This window comes from Syngnathus scovelli, chromosome 7 (genome assembly GCF_024217435.2).
Source record: "Syngnathus scovelli strain Florida chromosome 7, RoL_Ssco_1.2, whole genome shotgun sequence".
NCBI classification, from domain to species: domain Eukaryota; kingdom Metazoa; phylum Chordata; class Actinopteri; order Syngnathiformes; family Syngnathidae; genus Syngnathus; species Syngnathus scovelli.
The window spans coordinates 7347580-7366664 of NC_090853.1; the positions used below are offsets into that span (position 1 = coordinate 7347580).

At 41.3% G+C, this 19085-nt stretch overlaps 1 protein-coding gene across 2 annotated transcripts; it reads left to right on the forward strand.

The window, feature by feature from the left end:
• The first annotated feature begins 619 nt into the window (after positions 1–619).
• Positions 620–18522, forward strand: LOC125972822 (large neutral amino acids transporter small subunit 4). Of its 2 annotated transcripts, XM_049726815.1 has the most exons (15): positions 620–810; positions 2793–3014; positions 6002–6221; positions 6295–6350; positions 6452–6528; positions 11954–12046; positions 12185–12318; positions 12424–12635; positions 13255–13398; positions 13675–13692; positions 13933–14059; positions 14195–14327; positions 15002–15075; positions 15379–15502; positions 15611–18522. In XM_049726815.1, exons 2-15 carry the CDS (start codon positions 2855–2857, stop codon positions 15770–15772), a joined length of 1734 nt encoding a protein of 577 aa, XP_049582772.1. In that variant the 5' UTR covers positions 620–810; positions 2793–2854; the 3' UTR covers positions 15773–18522. The 2 variants fall into 2 exon arrangements, with proteins under 2 accessions (XP_049582772.1, XP_049582773.1); XM_049726816.1 differs by lacking the exon at positions 13675–13692 and having other exon boundaries at positions 622–810.
• The last annotated feature ends 563 nt before the right edge of the window (positions 18523–19085 follow it).

Below are 19085 nucleotides of genomic sequence, written 5' to 3' on the forward strand. Positions count from 1 at the left end.
ATTTCGAGTCAAACGTGAGTCCATTTATAACACACGTGCACATGCAAGTGCTCGTGTATCTATCTTATACTCCTTATGTGATAAACAAAAGTTCATTAACCTTCAGGTAACCTTAAAGTATCAACGGTAGCCATTATATTTCATTTTTTAAGATGGTTTGAATACACTCAAGTGTCATTAGTTCACGTTTTAATGGCTTTAAGATTACAGCTCTGAATAAACTTGAGACACCTGCAAACTTATCAATTGTCTTTATTTTGCCATTTAGGCTGAGGACGATTCAATTTTACTGTTTAAGCTACTGGCAACATAACTCCCAAATAGAAATATCATAATTTGGAACATGCATCTGCAGGGAAAGAAATAGTCAACAAATGGCAAGTATTCCTTGTCAAGCTACCCAAGGGCCTCATAATTACGTGATAGGTGAAGTTTAATGCACTATATGAATAGCAGTATAAAACGATTCTCAACAGCTATCAAGTGATGTTTACTCCAACGTCTTTTTCTAGCAAGACTACAGCTGAGGAACAAAGCACGTGGAGGACTGGCGCTCTCTGATTGGCTGAGGTTTGCCTCTAGCACAGCCCTCCTCCAATAGGAAGGCGATGTTGTTTGTGCATCGTCTCTGCGACCGCTATATAATGTCTGCAATGACAAGGGAATGGAGAAACTCGCCAAAAGAACGACCACACGTCCTACGTGTTAACTTTGAGCTCGACCAGATCGTTGACACACGTCTGGACGCAAAGAGGCGAATTGGACTGAACACCGCGGACTGTCTTTGTCCCTGAAGCCGCATACACTCAGGTGGGTCGCCGCAACCGAGGATGCTCTGACTCACTCACCGCATCTGACTAGAAAGAGGCTGCAAAAGAGTTTGCCTATTTTCTCGAACATTCCACTCTAATGTATGATAGCAAATATAAAGTACAATGAGCCTCGTATTTTGTTTGCTATTCGGCGAAGAACAATGACACTAATAATTACATTAAGGTTTAGCCAATTCTCTCTTTATATCGTCATACTATTTTGACAGTCGAATATGTTTTATGCTATAACGTGGAATGGGAGCAGAATTTCTTCACGTTCTTTTATTTTATTTCCATTTGGCAGCGTTGGCTACTTTTCCTTTACAGTTGTTGTTCCGAACAGCTGAGCGCTACTTAGTAATGTACTGATAACCAAGGTACTCAAAATTACATTGGATAAATCCGGATAGTAATATAGTTATAGAAATAAAAGCTCTAATTACCTGAATGGAAAATGATTGCTACATATAGTGTCGTCGTTTACTAGTCCCTGTGTGGTTTTAAAACAATTAAATATAAACGGCATCGTATGGAATATATATTGTTGTCATTTTAAATGTGCAAAATGTAAGTTTTATTTTGTAAGCGGAAGCTTAGTGTGCTTGTTCACCGGACACCTGGCCGCTTTTTTAAAGCGCGGTGCGGGAGACGCAAATAGTGTGAGGAGGGGCGGACATGCAGTCCAGTTCTGACCAGTTTTGGGGGTACTGAGTCTGACTTTGTCTTTATTGTCGTCGTCATGTTGGTGTTGATATTGTGGAGACTTACTCCGAAACAACACCATTGCATCCTAAAATATCTAGTACAGGCGAGGCTATACTTAGGCTTAGTGATGATTGACGGAAGTTTGCGTGGATGCAAAACAAATCATTAAAGGGGGAATTTAACAACATGTCCTTTTTTTTGTATATGTGCAAATGTGTGAGACAACAATTTTCTGTTACCTTCGTAAATTCAAACATGCCGTTTCAGCTCGGCAACTAAAACGTATGTGATTTATTCACAAAGGTAGCTGGAGATTTTTTTTTGTGTTGAGTTTTTTTTGAATATTGTTTTGACGCGCACATTGTCCTTGTTTAAGTGTTTACGTCTTTTACAAAACATACAATACCAATAAGGACATAAGATCCCCGAATAACAATCTCGCGCCGTGCTGGTTCAAACCGGATGGAACTGGTGTTGCGTTCACGTGCTATCGTTTTTTTCATAGTCAAGAATTGAGGTTCTCAATTAAAAACGGTCCTTGTCAAAATAGAAACACGTCCAATTTGATATAGCTTTCAGTTTTAAAATCATGTATCAAATTAATTCGTGTTAAATACATTGTCGTGACGAAGAATTGTCGTAAAAAGGCAACTGTCTAACCTTTTAAAATTCCGACAGTATTTTTAAACCATATTAGGTGATTTCAGTTGTTGCATTATATCTACAATAGTTTTTTAAAATATATATTTACGATTAAAAATATTTCTGGGGAAAGTCTTATCTTGAATCAGAACCATTTGTACTTCCTATTAAATGTATGCAGCATCCTCACGTGCGGCTGCTACGTTTACTATGTAAATTTTAACCAATAGACGAAGAGCTATTGTCACCACGCTCCAATCAGATGTCTTAAGGGTGGGGCGTCTCTCTGTGCGCGGATAGGGCTTGACACGCCCACAGCGCTCAGCTGTTCTTCCCTTGTCTGTATGTACATCAGCTTGAGGAAGGAACAAAAGCACCAGGATGCGTCCCTGCCATTTTCTCCAAGTACCTTTACTATTCAGTCCCACGGCTTCTTAAAACAGACAGCATTTTAAGTTATGTCAGGGATGACAATTTTCTATCACGTAGGTGCACCATAACTAATATAATATTCAATGAGCATTTTATTGAACAATATTGTGTTCATTTTTAATATTTTAGAAATAAAGAGTAGTCAAATCAACATTTGTTTTAATTTGTCCCCCCTCTCTCTCAACTTTTTTAATCATCCAGGTGTTATAGCCTCCCTTCCTCCTCTCCTGTCAGACGAGTGAAGCACCCCCACCTCGGTTGTGATGGCTCCTACCTTGGCCACGGCCTTTAGCCGCCGTTGGTGGATGGCGGTGACAGCGGTCATCGAGAACCTGCTTTTCTCTGCTGTGCTCCTGGGTTGGGGATCCCTGCTCATCATGCTCAAGTCAGAGGGCTTCTATTCCTACCTCTGCAAGGCACCAGGTAATCTTAATTTTGTGTTATAAAAAGTATCAAGTCTCACGATTGTTTCAACATCATGAACAAAAGTTTTCATGATGATGATTTTATTATTTAGGTAATAAAAGTTTCATAATGGCAACAGTTTGAGCCTGGCACAAATGAATATATGGATGACTGTTTCTCTGCAAAATCCTCTCTGAAGCAGCATTAGTGATCCCAAACCATGCCTATTTGAATATAATGATTTTTATCATGTGACAGAGTGACACAAAAGTGGATTTAAGTACTTACTGGCCTTTTTACCACACTATTTTTAGACCACCCTCTCCTGTGATAAACAGGATGTGTGACCACACCCACTGAATGGTGCTTTTGCTGAGTGTTGAAAACTAAGCACACACAACAACTGGTTGTTTTTAGGGAAAAGTTGAGTATTCTTTGGAAAAAAAATAAATTTGATGACCAAGCTCAAAATTTCAGAATATTTAGCATTCGCACCAACTCTAAAACTGCAGTTGGCTCAGATTAACGTTTTTCGCGGATTCTTTCCTCGCCCTTTCGCGGTCACACGTGTGCGGGAGAGGTCCCTCATAAAAAATAAATAAATAAATAAATAAATAAATATGTGTTTACTATTCATTGTACCATGCAGCAATGTAGGTCAGATAAAGTCAACAAAAGGCTGCAGGAATGATTCATCGTCTTTAGACATTTGCGAATTACTTGCTTTCCTGAGCAGTTGTTTTTGAAGTTACACTGAATGAGGCCATTCATTCTTGCAGCCATGTTTTTGTCCTTGTAGGAGGAACTGATGAAAGTAGGGCGCTCATTTGTAAATATGTATGGCCTGGACTAAGAGACTGCACATTGTCATCATTGTGTAAAAGAATCATGCCAGCGTGTTTGTGTTAAAGTTCACACTATTCATTGCTGACTTATTTGAATGGATTTAATTCAGGTGATCAACCTGAATGGATTATTCCTTCTTAGTTAACGACCTTTGTTACCCCTATGACCTTCCTAGCAGCCTTTAATCAGCTGTTTTTCCCTTTACAAATATAATCAGGTCAGGAAGAACCACTTTTTATCTCGAGTCTCACTATAGTCACCGTATCTTGTTGTCCTCCTGAGAATTTGGCAAACACAAGTTCCCCACACCCAAGACAGAAACAAAGGGGAGTGAGGTTCACTTGTGTATCATGTTGCCATCAAAACGGTTTTCATGTAATCCCATCATATTTGCACAACAATGTTTGGATATTCATGGAGCAAAGATATCAACTGCTACCTCGATTATCTGACGTGCAGCTTGATGGTAACCACGTTGGATACTAATACAGTGGAACCTCCAAAGTTGAACACCCAAGGTCGTTAACATTTTAACTCGTATGGCAGCCAAGAATGTAAAATAGCTTTTTAAGACACAGCCAGTATTGCTAAGGTTTTGAAATTTGAATGGAAGGGATTGAGTTTGATTATGGAGCTTTTAAAGTAGGCAAATGGTGTTGCATGTTGTTGATTTGACAGCCGACATGTCACAATCACACAGAAGAGGCCATATTTGCACAAGACTTTACTCTCACCCTGTCAGCATCCTCCATCAAAGTTGTGCTAATCGTACAGATACACAAGGATTTTAGTGAGTCGGCATTCTTTTCTTGGGGAGGTTGTTTTTCCTGATAGAGCATTGAAGGGAGGGGATTTTGTCGCCTTCAGACAGTCAACTTGAAGGGAACTGCTAATTTTGTGGATAAATTATGATTTTATTTTCCTAGGTTCCAGATCACCCTAATTTTAAAGATACAATTACAATTAAGAAGGTAAATGAAATGTACTCATACAGTGCAAAATACCTCTCCAAGAACTATTTAACAGCGTATCACAAATGAGGGTGCAAAACTACGTGAAGTAAAAAACACATTCACCAAACTAGGTCAAGAGGATTCCAATTGGCTTAAAATCTGCATAAATGTTTTACCTGAAATTTCAACACGTGACATGTAGCCTTCCTAAAACGAGACCATAGATGCAAAAACAAAAGTCATGTGCAAAAACCTTTAAATAATAGAACAGTCACAAGATTGAGAGCAGTATCAAAATTGTCTAACCAGAGAATTTCCTCTGGCATAAACGGTCCACATCATCCTAAGTGGAAAATGAATGAAAATAAATACAGTTATTTTTTTTAAATGTATATATTTCATCCAACTATAGTTCCTTTTCCTTCTGCAAATCATAAAAACTGCATAGACTTGGCTGTGGCTGCACAGCATGAAGGTGAAAAAAACAACACTGGAGCGGTTGTTCAAAACCTGTTTATTTTTCAACCACTGTTTAAGTGTATTTAACCAACAGTTAATTTGAATGGAACATGAACAAAATCACAAATATATTGGCACAAACCAGTGACCATATGATTAGACGATGTCTTTAAGTAACAACTATGTTTTGAGCAAATAATCATGTTTTGAACAAGCAGGGCCCTGATGACTCAGTCATTTTATTCCCCTGTCCCTCATGGCGATTAAAGTACAAAACTGCTGAGTCCTTCTGTTTTGTTTTGCCGACAGTTTGAGCCCAAGCAGATCGAGGTGAACGAGTTGTTTTTCTACGTCAGCCCTTGCTGGTTGGCGCACCAGTCTGTTGATGCAGTCCAGTAGGACAGATGAACAAAAATAGAGCACACGTGTTGAGTGTTGATTCCACTACTGGGAAGCAGGCGGGCGGGCGGCTGGGCATGCAGAGGTTTACCATTCTTGGAGCTTGTTGACTCGGGACGTACTGTTACCCCGGCTGTCTGTTTACGTGACCGTTGGATCACTTGACATTTTTGATCAGCAGCACAGCTTTCGAGAGAAGGAGGAAGAATGTATTGAATGATAAGATGGCTATGGAAAAAAATTGAAGCGAAAAGGATGATAATTTTTTTTTACAGACTGCCGCAATATCAACACATTAAATAAAATATTCATTCAGATGTCTCACCTTTTAATTTTCTCTTCATCCAGAGAGCAACAGCTCCAACTTGACTCTCGCCAATACGTCCGACGCCGAGGCGTCCGATGCCGAGGAGTACCTGGAGATGAATGGCTGGCAAATCTGCAAGGACCAAGATGAGATGCTGAACCTGGCCTTCACAGTGGGCTCTTTCCTGCTGTCCGCCATCACCCTTCCCATGGGCATCGTCATGGACAAATACGGGCCGCGAAAGCTGCGACTTCTGGGAAGGTGAGTCGAGACACGACCTTGTTCACTGAGTGTCTATTTGACATGTTCACATGCAATGACTTTGATTTTCCAGTGGCTGCTTTGCTTTCTCCTGCCTCCTCATCGCCTATGGAGCCAGCGATCCCAACAGTATGTAACAAGCGCTTACGCCAACTGTCAATCCCAGTTGATATCTACCTTCTATGGTGACTCTACAACTGTCTGGTCCATTAATTGGTTTTGTTTTGCAGATCTGTCCATCCTGATCTTCTTTGCCTTGGCCATAAATGGATTCGGAGGCATGTGCATGACTTTCACTTCTCTGACGGTAAGGTCACTTCTATGATTTCCTATTTATTAAACTTCAGGAAGATTGGATGAAGTCAAAGCAAAATGCCAAATAAAACCACCAGTCTAATTTAATCACTACCAAGGACTTGGTGTTTTCATCAGAATGGAGACATCTGTCTGACAATACATCTTGAATGGTGTCTAACCTTACCTTAAAGAAATTCATACCGTAATTTTTCGAGAATAACAAACACTCAGTTATAATGCGCAAACTGAAAATAGCCCTTCAAATTCAGATTTTCCTTTGCATTCATGAAGACTACACTCTCCTGATTTAATTTAACTACTCTGAACTGAGGGAAAAAAAAAACCAGAACTCACATAAGTTGCAAACCAAAACAGATCACCATGGAATCTCCTCCTTGAAGATACACAGCTGCTGTATCCTTGGCCATTTTTCACTCCGACATTTGCAGACTACAGTACATCCAACAGGGAACTGTATTCACAAACTATTAGCATTCTCTACTGGTGGAAAATTGATACTGCAGTCAAGCTTTGGGCACTTGCTATACAGCAATAGTTGAAAAAAAAAATGCAGTTTCTTCCCTAAACAAATATGTATAATACACTCACACAATTTTGCCTTAGTTTTTTTTTTTGCAACAAAAAATTTTTGGTGCACAGCAAATGCCTATGCATTGTGTACCTATACATTGGCATCGTCTACGTGTGTACTCTGAGTGGTGGTGCGGCTACGGAAGCAAATGGAAGGATGGGAGTGGATGGATCAGAGAAGCCAGCGCGGTCAGAGTGAACCCATCAGTCAGATAAAAGTGCTGCATCACAGGAGAGGCCACAAGAGAGCCAGCGTAGAAAGAAGCACGTAATCTATTATTCACTGCAACTTGGCTGCTCTGTCTGGTGGCCAAAAAAAGAGCTTTGCTCATGACTATTTCATCTCTACTGTACATCATAGTTGTGTGTGTTGGTGATGAGCCACATTAATATTCCACTTTGCTGCTGAAGAGATAAACAGGAAGCCGCAAAGTTGGTGTGTATTTATACGCTTACATGCGTGTCCCCACCCACTCTTAATGTCTGCTGCTCAGGTTGCTCTGCAGGTTTTTACCACCCTCACTTGTCTGAGGTTGTTTTTGTTCATCTCCAATTACAGTTAGTCTGTTTGCAAGGCCAGACATGCTTCCAACGGTCATGACGTCCTGTTGTGCATATGAGTGTGTATGTGTGTTTACACCCCAAGCTCTCAGCAAAGTGAGTTATAGCCCCCAGCCAGTTGTGTGTTTCTATTGCTTCATGCGTGGCATGTCAAGATTATTTGTTGTTTCCAGGAAAAGCAGGCAGTGTCAAAACAACCCTGATGTTGCATATCACTTTTTATATGTTATGAACTGTAAAGGAGAGCCCTTCAAACCTTCTATGAAGCCCGCAAAAACACAGCTCCTCACTCACTCGCCTTTAGACCTCGTCTGCATTTCCATTGGTTCTTTGTCCTCTTTGTCTGAGCTTTCCTCACTTTCTGTTCGGTGTGTCCTTCCTGGCTGAGAAAACAGGGAGTGCTTGTCCGCCTCTTAACACACCTGAGAGAGTTTTGAGCATGTGTAGTATCTGTGCATGCTGTACGAAACTCCCCCTGATTCTCTCCCTCGGCACGTGTCGGAGCACCTCTTGCTTCCTGACTTTGGTATCTCCACTCCGAGGCATTTCTCTGTCTCTATTTAATTATTCAAATCATAGTTTCCCTAACGCACGCGACGTCTCCTTGACGGAGGTGGTGGGTGTGACTTGCACACAGAGAACAGCTTGTGGTTTGTTTCTAGAGTGCCGCAGATGAAAGAAAATATGTAGAAAGGATGAAAAGAGTGTCAGTTGCAAGGGCGAGTGGCCATTTGAGATGGGAGCTGGCAAGACAGAGCAGGAGTCGCTGAGATCAGCCTCGTGTGGATGAGACTTGGTGGATGGGTGCTACTTTGGCACGCACATAGGCACCACCACATTGGGTATTGATGAAGGGACTACAAAAGTGGCCATTAGTTGCACTCAGGAGCTTCCCTTGCGCTAAGATAAAAAAAAACTCACACGCTTCTGGGATCGGCTTAAATCATGTCATCATTAAAATGTTAGACCCCCGTTGGAGCGCAACGTGATGTTTGGGCGATTGCCAGTCTGCGGTGTGTCAGCTGTTGTTTGCTGATCTTCCAACTCGCTTGGCTGCACTTTATGATGGATGGAACGGAGACGTATGCTGTGTGTCAGGTCAGGACCGGTCTGAGCTGGTTCTCAATGGCGCATTGGCAAGCAGCAGAATTTCCACTGGCTGCAGCAAACCCTCTTCCTTCTTTTGTTTCCCTCTTGGTTGCTCTTAAAAGGCCTCGCTCCTTGTTTTCTCTTTCAGCCTGCCTGCTGCTTGTTTGGTCATTTCCTCGTCAACTTGGGGACACACTCATGATGCGTCTTCTTTTTCAAAGCTCAGCACACTCTTTTGTCCGGAGTTGCAAAATATGACGTCTGCAGTCGTTGAAAATCGGGTCACGGAATGGCCACTTGCGCAATTCCAAAAAAGTTCCAATAATCGAGTAAAGTTCAGAGTAAATTTAAATTTTTTTTCATGAAATGATTCCATTTCCTCACTTCATCATTGCTTTTATTCATTTTCATAATTTTTAGACTTTCTTCATGATTTCTATCGCTAGTTTTTGCTACTCTGGACAACCTGCCAAAATACCATTGGTGTGGTGATGAAGATTTTTCTAAATACCTGCGTGGTGGGGTGAGCCTCTTTATGACAGCCAATGTCCATCTGCACCTGACGCTAACCAAACCCAGGCATCGAACCGTGATCTTATCTGCATGTGACCTTTTGGAAACTAATATAGACCTTACATGGCTGTCCAAACACTGAGTCCATCATTGTGTACACTTCCACTCTCTGCTTGGATTCACTGACCTCAGAGCTAACAAAAGAACTATTCAGGGAAGGTGGAAGAGTAATAGTTGGTGGCTTGGCAGGGACGCTTATCTTTGCTTTCTCCATTTGTTTGCAAGATGCACATTCTGGTATTTATTTGTCTTACAAATGAGATTCATGCGTGTATTCAAGTGAAATGTAAACACAAGACAGAAGGGCTGGTTGATATGTTGACCAGGTGTTGATCTATTTGTACTTCGTGTTGCCATTCTTCACTAGATTTCAATTGATTTGATTTTGTCAATGTGAAGGTTTCGGGGTTTTTTTTCACCACAACTCTTGCGCAACGTCAAGTACACTAGCAACAGTGAAAATCAATCACAGCACAGTCGCAGTTTTTTTACATGGCACTTGTCATTTTTCATTTAAATTTTACACATTAGAGTTTCTATTATTATTTTGTGATACAACTTTTTCTTACTGCAACCTCAAGACTGAACGTTCAATTTCACTGCACTGCACCATTTAGAATGATAAGTGGCATTCTCATTCTTATGTCAGCAAAAAAAAAAAACAACTCTCCACTACAGCTCAACATCTCCATTTCTTTTGTGATCCACACATGCAGTCGGTTTGCCATGTGATTTTGGAAACAGTGGTCTCAGCACCTGACTTATGACGCACAACCACTACCCCCACCCAAAAACCTCTTGTTGGCACCTTGCTTCTTTTACGGGCTGTAAATTAGATGAGGTGGCAAACGTGCTGTGTCACTCATCACAAGGAGTTGAAGCCGGTCTGGACATGCTCCAACAGAAACAGCCCCCTCTGTTTTTTTTCTTTTGTTTTTGCTCAGGCACTCCTCCACTCGTGATTTGGTTGTTTTTGCTTCCTCCCTCTGACAAAAAATTGCCAGTGGCAATATCACTTCTTTGAAATGAAATCAACTACTTGTTTTCTCTCCATCCGTTCATTTTCTGTACCGCTTTTCCTCACAAGGCCTACCTCAGCTGACTTTGGGCAGTAAATAGTAGGATACAGAGTTCAACTGTGAAATTTAAAATTCTGATTTAAAATCAAATTAGCTCTTTTTCCCACTTTGGCTGCATATATTTTTTTAGATGATGATCTTTTTATGAGTCTCTGTTGGAATTAATTAAGTATCGCCTATGTATATATACATTAGTTATATTTGTGTGGCAAGGGCCTCTTCTGGTTCATGTTTCTTGAAATAAATACTTCATGACAGTACATGCAAATTATTCCAGAAAGCAAGTTGTGAAATACAAATACAAAGCACACAGCAGACTGGGTAGAGTTGTGACTAACAGGAAAATGAGGAACCAAGAGTGCCCAAGTGTTTTTTTTCTGAACTCATTTATTTCTATGTGTTGGCCTTGATTATTCCTGCTGACCACCTCAAGTATGCTGAGTTGGACACACGCTGAGCAACTTAATGTGTCCTCCCCACTAAGTGGGCTAAAGGTTGTTGTGTATCTTATCCCAGTATAAGTGGCTTGTCCTCAAACCAATCATAACTGCATTCCACAAATGAGTTTTACGGATATTCTTTATTTTAGAAGTGATGTGAAAAATCGCATCTCCGTGGTGAAAATAAACAACAGATGATAAAGAACAAATTTGTTCAAATGTTTTGACAGTGTCCTTCAAGGAAAGCTGTGCTTGTACCTGCATGTCCCTGCTGCCTTTTACACGACAGCAGGAATGTGTTCCAACCTTTTGACACATTTGTTATGGATTTCTTCAAGAGGGATGTTTACAGTGAGGCATATTTTGAAGAACAATGTGTGCAGAGGGCCATGATGCAAGGCAAAAGAACCTCTCTGTTGTGTTTTAAATGGTGGTGGCAAAACACAGCTAGATTATTTTACAATGCATTGCATTTTTAGTAGGGATGTGCCCTCCACTGGTCACCAATGTTAAGCGGCAGGATGTTGGCCAATGTGTTTATTGTGTGTAGTTGTCAGGGGAAATAGCTCAGATTATAGGAGGTCAGATTCAAGTCAGCGAGCTGAACCTCAAAGGCAAATAGCCTCCTCATGCAAGAGCTGCAATGATGCTTGAATGGCAGTGCTTTACTTTGATCCACACTTTGTCGAAGGTGATTTTATCCGATTGTCCTTTGATCACATTTGATCATTCCCCAACTATTCATTGCTTCTTCTAATCCATGGATATCTTTAAAATGACTAAAGTCATATGTGCTTTTTACACAGAAGTGTCAGATCCAGGTCCAGAAAGTAAAAGCCATGCCACATTTTTTCTTTAGCCATAGTTGCTTCTAGTCAACCAAGCAGCAGGTACAATTCAGATTTAAAATATAGCGAGCTAGCTCCTTTACCAGACAGTCAATTAGAAGCAGATAGCCAAACTGTGGCAAGGTTTCTACTTTCTGGACCTGTACATGTTCTCATATCATCTTTTACATGTTCTCATATCATCTTTAATGTACTCCCCTTAACTCCTTTATATGCTCAATGGTGTTTTCTGCTGTTTTTCCTTTATTTCTCAGTTACCCAACATGTTTGGAGACCTCAGGTCGACTTTTATCGCCTTGATGATCGGATCGTACGCCTCCTCTGCTGTTACTTTCCCAGGCATTAAGGTAACTCAGGCTGCCACCAAACTCATCTATGAGAGAAGCCGTAGCAACAATTCTTGCATTGCACGTCATTAGATTGTGCAGATGTATCGCCCCGTTTTTAGATGTGGTCATTACCATTGTCTGTCTCCCTGTCTTTAGGTGATCTATGATCTGGGTGCTACCTTCATCACTATCTTGCTGGTTTGGGCCGCTTGCGCCTGTCTGGTCTTTCTTAACTGCTTCGTCAACTGGCCCCTGGAACCCTTCCCTGGCCCAGAGGACATGGACTTCACGTAAGAAACATGCCACACACTCTTATGGCCCAATTACGATTAAATATGATTTATTATTGGTCATCATCTTTGACACTCTCCTGTTGACACAATTCCCTCCCACAGAGTAAAGATCAAATTTAGCTGGCTGGGATTCGACCACAAAATCACAGGGAAGCAGTTCTACCGTCAAGTCACCACCGTGGGGCGCCGTCTGAGTGTAAGCAACTCGATAAAGCAGCAACAGCCGCCTTCCAAAGACCTCGGTTCGCAGGACGCCAGCAAGATGTGCCTGTCCACTGTTGATCTGCAAGTGAACTGCAAGCCCCAAGAAGAGGGTAAGTCTAGAAATGTGCAATTTGTCAGAAATTCATACAGCGCAGAGAATTAATAGTTGTCACACATGCTTCACAATTCTGACGTCAGCGTTTGAATCCTGAAGCAATCCAGCTAATTGTGACGGTCCAGCGTTTGCAAATCCATTTGCGTGAGAGGCACACAAAAACACATTATTAACTATGAATAAACCATGTGTTCCAACTTTGTGAAAATACTTTACAACAAGACAAAGGGTTTCACATATCCCACAGTCAGATGACATACAAGACACAATATACAAATTCATGGTTATGTACAAAGCAGCTACACACAACGTTTGACAGACAAAAGCATACAAATGCATAAACCCTGTGACGTATTTATCTGAATGATACAATGGATTTATAGTCATCCGCCACAGCAGAAATGGTTCTGTGCAGAGAACAGACGAAATGAATAAATCATCTGTCGCCAAAAGACATTTTGAGGTGTGACACGGTGATTGCATATGCAACGTTATCTTCTTTTCGATGCAGTGCATGAACCTCCACTCGCCACGACTAGGAACTCGAGTCTGACCAGATATTAAAATAGACGACAGAGATGTGATCTCGCTCTCCGCTGTCATTTCTTGTGTAGCCCAGACATTCATGAGGAGTGTGTTGAGCCCCATCTTCCTCCTGAGCCTCATCACCATGTGTGTCACCCAACTGCGCCTCATCTTCTACATGGGCGCCATGAACACAATTCTGGAGTCGCTGACGGAGGGAGACCTCAGCACGGGTGTGTGTTCGCACTCATGCTTTCACACAGCTTGATGGTGGTCCCACCCCCACCCCCCCCCCCCCCCCCCTTTGAGTGTCTAGCCACTAATTTCTTGCACTGTATGTGTGTTTTTAATCACTTAACAAAGTCTATGCTGACACTGTAGCCCCTAACAATCTTCTCTCTCACTCAGCTAATCTGTTGTTTCTGGTTAACACCCCTCCTTGTTTCCTCTTCTCCGTGTCTTGCTCTTTGCTCTTGTCCTGTCATGCGGCCTTCCTGTTGCTGTTGCAGTGGAAAGGATGCAAGTGGGTAAGAGACCTTCAGCCAACCATTACAAAAAAAACCTAACACCAGTGCTTTTCAGTTCCCTTCCTCAGCTGTCTCACTGTTGTGAAATCATGTCTGACTAAAAAACAATGTGGCCATAACCTAAAAAAAACCCCACTGTGATGTCAACCCATTCTGTTCTTTTGCCCTAAAAATCTTGACTACACTTTAACAATGCAAAGCATATTTATAACTTTAGCATCATTTTTGTCTGCCTCTCAGTAAGCACGTACACATCCATCTTCGGCGTGCTCCAGCTATTGTGTCTGGCCACCTCCCCTGTGATTGGCTACGTCATGGACTGGAGACTGAAAGACTGTGAGGATGAAAACGACAAATGTACCGTAAGGTGAGACATGACATATCTAGTTGGCACCTACAGAAGCCAAAGTCAACCAAAATGATTCATTCTTTGGGATATTTTTTAATTTTGATGATTAATAAATTCAGTATAAATCTAACTTTCTTAATTGTTAACCATCAGGGAGCCTGGCCAGCCTCGTCGACCAGACAAAAAGATTCAGAAGATAATCAACTCCACCCGAGCCTTCATCTTCACCAACCTACTTTTGGTGTGCTTTGGAGTCACTTGCGTCATGCCCAGCCTCCCACTTCAGGTACGCGCACAAAAACACTTGAGTCAACAGAATAGTTTTTTCTGAATCCCAACAAGTAGAGTTCCATAATGAGCAAGTTGCTCTGCGCACACGTTAAGAACAAAATGTTGGGACAAAGTTAATCAATCAGGTTAGACCACACCCCTTAGTCCCCTTCTTTCTCCATTTTATCAAGGCAGTCGGGAAAGTTTGGAGAGTGCACTTTTTGTTACAATTTTGCTGTGGCCCAAATCACAAAGTACACAATAGTACATAAAGGCACACTAAAATGAGCTTGGTGTGAAAGAACTTAAAAAGACAGCCCTAATCTCAACCCTATGAAACCGCTTTGGAGAACAGTTTTGTGTGAGCCACATCCTCTTCCAAAAACCAAGAATTCTCAGAGCTCGTCTCACAAAACGTGGCACGTGTTGTTCCTTTTTTTTCTCGTTGGCCAGCTGTTAGAAACCTTTTGTCCATATGGCCTACATTATGTCCTTGCATGTTGTGAAACTGAGAGCTGGAGAGATTTTATAGTAATCTAGCGACATCTAGTGGATTAAATACATACGGAACCATATTTGTTAGATTTCAATTTCTTGAAGACGTGAGCCTGTTCCTTCATGTTAACTTCTGCAACCACTGACCTGGTCATTAATAGAAAATGTGTGTGTGGCTTTGTTGTTGTTTTTCAGATTTTGTCTTTCGTGCTTCATACAATTGTCAGAGGCTTCATCCACTCTGCAGTTGGAGGCCTCTACGCTGCTGTGTAAGTGTGTGTGTGATGTTTAGTGCTGTAATACACACGCTATTCTAGCAAAACCTGTACATCCACATTTTGGATATCCTTAGTCCCTTTAGTGTGAGTCTGGATACTTCAAATGTCTGGTAAACTGGGGACACTGGATTCAAATACAAGCAGGAATCTCAAGTGCATACATATTGGCATATGAGGAACCTTCATGATCTGGGTCAAGCATTAGTTACCCATATATACTACATCGGAGACTATAAATTAAGTATGCTGATATTTTATTATACTCTGAATTATTATGGGTTTTTTTGCCTGCAGGTACCCATCCTCTCAGTTTGGCAGTCTTACAGGAATGCAGTCTTTGATCAGCGCTCTGTTTGCCCTGCTCCAGCAGCCTCTATTCATGGCCATGGTGGGACCCCTGGAGGGAGACCCCTTATGGGTAAGTAAGCCCACGGGTGAATATAGTACAGTAAAAAAAAACAAAAAACACTTTAGTTCACATTACTCCTCATCAGGGTGTGACAAGCTCAACTTCATGTGTCTTCAGGTGAACGTGGGCCTCTTGGTGCTGAGCATGCTGGGATTTTGCCTACCCGTTTACCTGCTGTTTCACAGCCGACACCTCCAGCGCCTCAGAGACGAGCGCGACGACGACCCAAAGATCTTCGTCAAGCTGGAAAACAGCAACAAGATTGAGGCCTTTGTTTAGACCGAGAGCGAGCGCTGAAAGAGGATGATTTCCACAAACTTGATAGGATGAACTACTCAGAGGACGAAAAAAAAAAAAGAGACTGGAGAGGAGTCGCGGAGGTCACTTGCCTCTTGTAGGAACTCCATACCATTTCTGTGCTGCCTCTCTGGGTTTGAACATGCACACGTTCACAAACACAGTGTGTTCCCTGCACAACTGCACAGTTTCATCATCACTGACATTGTACACTGTGACAAAGTGGATTCACACAAACACAGGCATGGCGCATGTCATTTCAAGTTCCCCCGGTGGTACCAACAAAAGTGAGCGGTAAACGGACAGAAAGCAAGACTCGCTGTGACGAGACATCCCGTTCAAGTTTTTTTTATTTTTCAAATCATTCAGACGTTGTTTTCGCTCAGCCCATTACAAGAAAATGGAAGTAGAAGAGCATACCCACATGGAAAGCCCAACAGAAGATTAAATGAGTATTGGGATTTTTAAGAAACCACACAAGTATAAAAAAACATGAAGTTGAGGACTTCTACTTTGGGACTGGTGTGCTCACATATAACTAAAGTGAGTCCATTTTCCACCCTAATAGATAAGTGATGCCGTGGCTCAAATATTCTTTTCCTGCGCTTCACCTTGAGGGCATTAAAAGGAATCCCCAGGCAGCAGAATTAGTAGCAAATCAGTGTCACGCTGACATCACGCAAAGTAATGAAAATGTGTCCACTGCCTATTGGAGACTCAAGACTGCTGGCCCTTGCTTTGTCGTGTTCAAACGTCCCTGTCTGCATATGTGGCATCACCGCTTCATATTCAAATTTAAACAATCTCTTTTTTGTTCTTTTACATGTTTTGTGGGATGTTGTGAAATCATTGACGATTCATATATGTTACAAAAAACATGGTGTGTTCAGGAAAATCAGACATGGAAAAAGATGCAATGTTGGTGTGGTATAGTGGTGGAGCATCACCACACCATTTGTTAGTGTGGCTTTGCTGTAGCAATAAGTGCCTCTGTGAGATGCCAAAGTCAGTCAACACACACGCTCACACACACGTTTACATTTTTAAGGTACTCTGTATCTAATTGTTTTAAATGCGCTCATCAGTGCAACACTAAAGCGCACCACCTGCATATTTCCTTGAGTTTTATTCCTTCTGTATTGATATAAAAGTAAGTGTAAAACCAAGGGAAAAACGTCCCAATTAAGACTGAATGCGGAATAGAATCCAAAGTGAGGAGAATAATTGCAGGTGTTTTCTGACAATCCAAAGATGTGTCCTGCCTGGCATGAACTCACAGAGGCACTTTCCAAAAGAGTGCCTCTCTGTATATGTGCAAACGATGGAAGGAGTGGAACTACACAAGACTTGTCTCACGACTTTGGTTTCCATCTTTTCCTTCCATTCCTGCTGCCGTCTGTCTGTCTGTCCGTCCACAAATGACTTCTAATGCCTGAGCTGAGAGACGAGCCTCTGCCCCGTTAGCGGCTTCCCATGAACGACTCGGTGAGAGACAAATGGCACACGTTGCACTTTAGACGCCCTAGAATGGACCTCCGTTGTGTATTTCCGAATAGTTTTGCTCCTGTTTGTGGCACAATCAATGCTCGGCTGCTGGCTGGTGGTGCATGTCACCAAAGAATGTAAAAAACAAAAAAACTATGGGAACAGATAGATAAACTATTTTTTATAAATGCTTGTAGAAGAATAGATTTCATGATCATTATTTTGGATTTATGTGTAGGGCACAATACGAGTCTTGTCTCTCAGCTCAAGAAATGTCCCACTAGACAAGATGGAGGACATAGTAAATGCATGCAAACTTAGATAACTCTCAGTGGCTATATTTCCGTGAACATATTTTGGAATTTTCTGCTGGCTCTTTGCACAGCATGCACCGGTGCTATATTTATGCGAATGTGACTTCTGACACAATTTTATAATCTTCTCGCACATACAGATACTTAGTGCGAGAAATAGGAGAGCAACTTAAAGATAATTCATTTTCACGTTAATATAGCCATTGTTTTTCAAAGGACAATAATTTTCTTGATGTGTCTCCTCTGGATCTGAGAGAATGAGGTTATTTTTACACTCTTATTCTGTTTCAACCAATAGTAAACACAGTTTTCATCCACAAACAAACTTTTGTACTATTCAAACATTGTGTGCACAGAAATGCCGTGCAACCAGTGCATCTTAAGTTACTGTCATATAACCTCACATGGCACTACATTCTAATGGTTACACCCTGTTTTTAAAGAACTGATGAGTGTTGACTTGGTTGGCAAAATGTATTTACTCCCAATTGGGATTTAAGGAAAACAAATCATAATTTCCCCCCCCCTCACTATTGTACCTTAAACGGCGCCCCACCTCCTCTTGATTCCATCAACTCTTTGGTCTGATGTAATTCATCACAGCCTACGACGCTGATGACTTTTCAGTCTGGTTGATAGATTGATGTATTGATTTACTTTTTGTCTGCTTATTTTCAATCAAGGTGCCCTGCAGGTGCTTTGTGTCATGTCCGTGATGATCGATATCTGAACTGAGGCTTTTTTTACTCCCTTGACATGAATATTTTTATGAATGATTTTCATTTCATTTTTTAGTTGTTTGTAAGTTTTACTTTTTTTTACGCAGTATATTTTATTTTATTCTTGCATCACAATATACATTGTCTTTTTAAATCATGTTTTACTGTAACTTGAAGAAAAAAAATCAATGAAAACAATAAAGTGTTATTTGTATTGACGTGTGTCATTTAAATGCAAGAAATGCACATTTCAACGACTTTGACATACTTCACATAAGGAGGCAAAATGTCACAGAAATATTGGCCCATACACTTGGTAAACCTGATTAGCAACATCTTGCACTACTGTTAAGTTATTTCAAGAACAGTTGTGACTTATCTCATAGTAAACGGGTTGGGCCTGACTGTACTGTTCCCTTACCGGTTGGATCATGCACGCTATGCCCATCGAACTAATCCCTGTTTAAATATTTAATGTATAGTGTAACATTATGCCATACACATTTAAAAATGTTTGTAAACAGTAGGCACCAGGGTAGGTGGAAGAAACCACATAAGTGAAAATGAGTCTTGACCAGAAAAGTGACAAACACCTGCTGTGTGTTGGGGTTGCACCAACAAATATACCCTTTAAAAAATGTAGGTAGTTCTCCTTCCTCAAAATCCTAATTAATCCATCAGAACTTCCAAAATGTGGCCCCTGGGCCTTACGTTTGACACCAGTGTATTAGGGGTTAAGTTTGACTTATTTGGTCCGTGACCCGAGCGTGTTTGCAA

Excerpts from the sequence above, each read along its gene's own strand:
- LOC125972822 (XM_049726815.1), top strand. The coding sequence starts at position 2,855 with ATGGCTCCTACCTTGGCCACGGCCTTTAGCCGCCGTTGGTGGATGGCG. Across the intron at positions 3,015-6,001 it reads CTACCTCTGCAAGGCACCAG|AGAGCAACAGCTCCAACTTG; the intron begins GTAATCTTAATT and ends CTCTTCATCCAG. Across the intron at positions 14,060-14,194 it reads AACGACAAATGTACCGTAAG|GGAGCCTGGCCAGCCTCGTC; the intron begins GTGAGACATGAC and ends GTTAACCATCAG.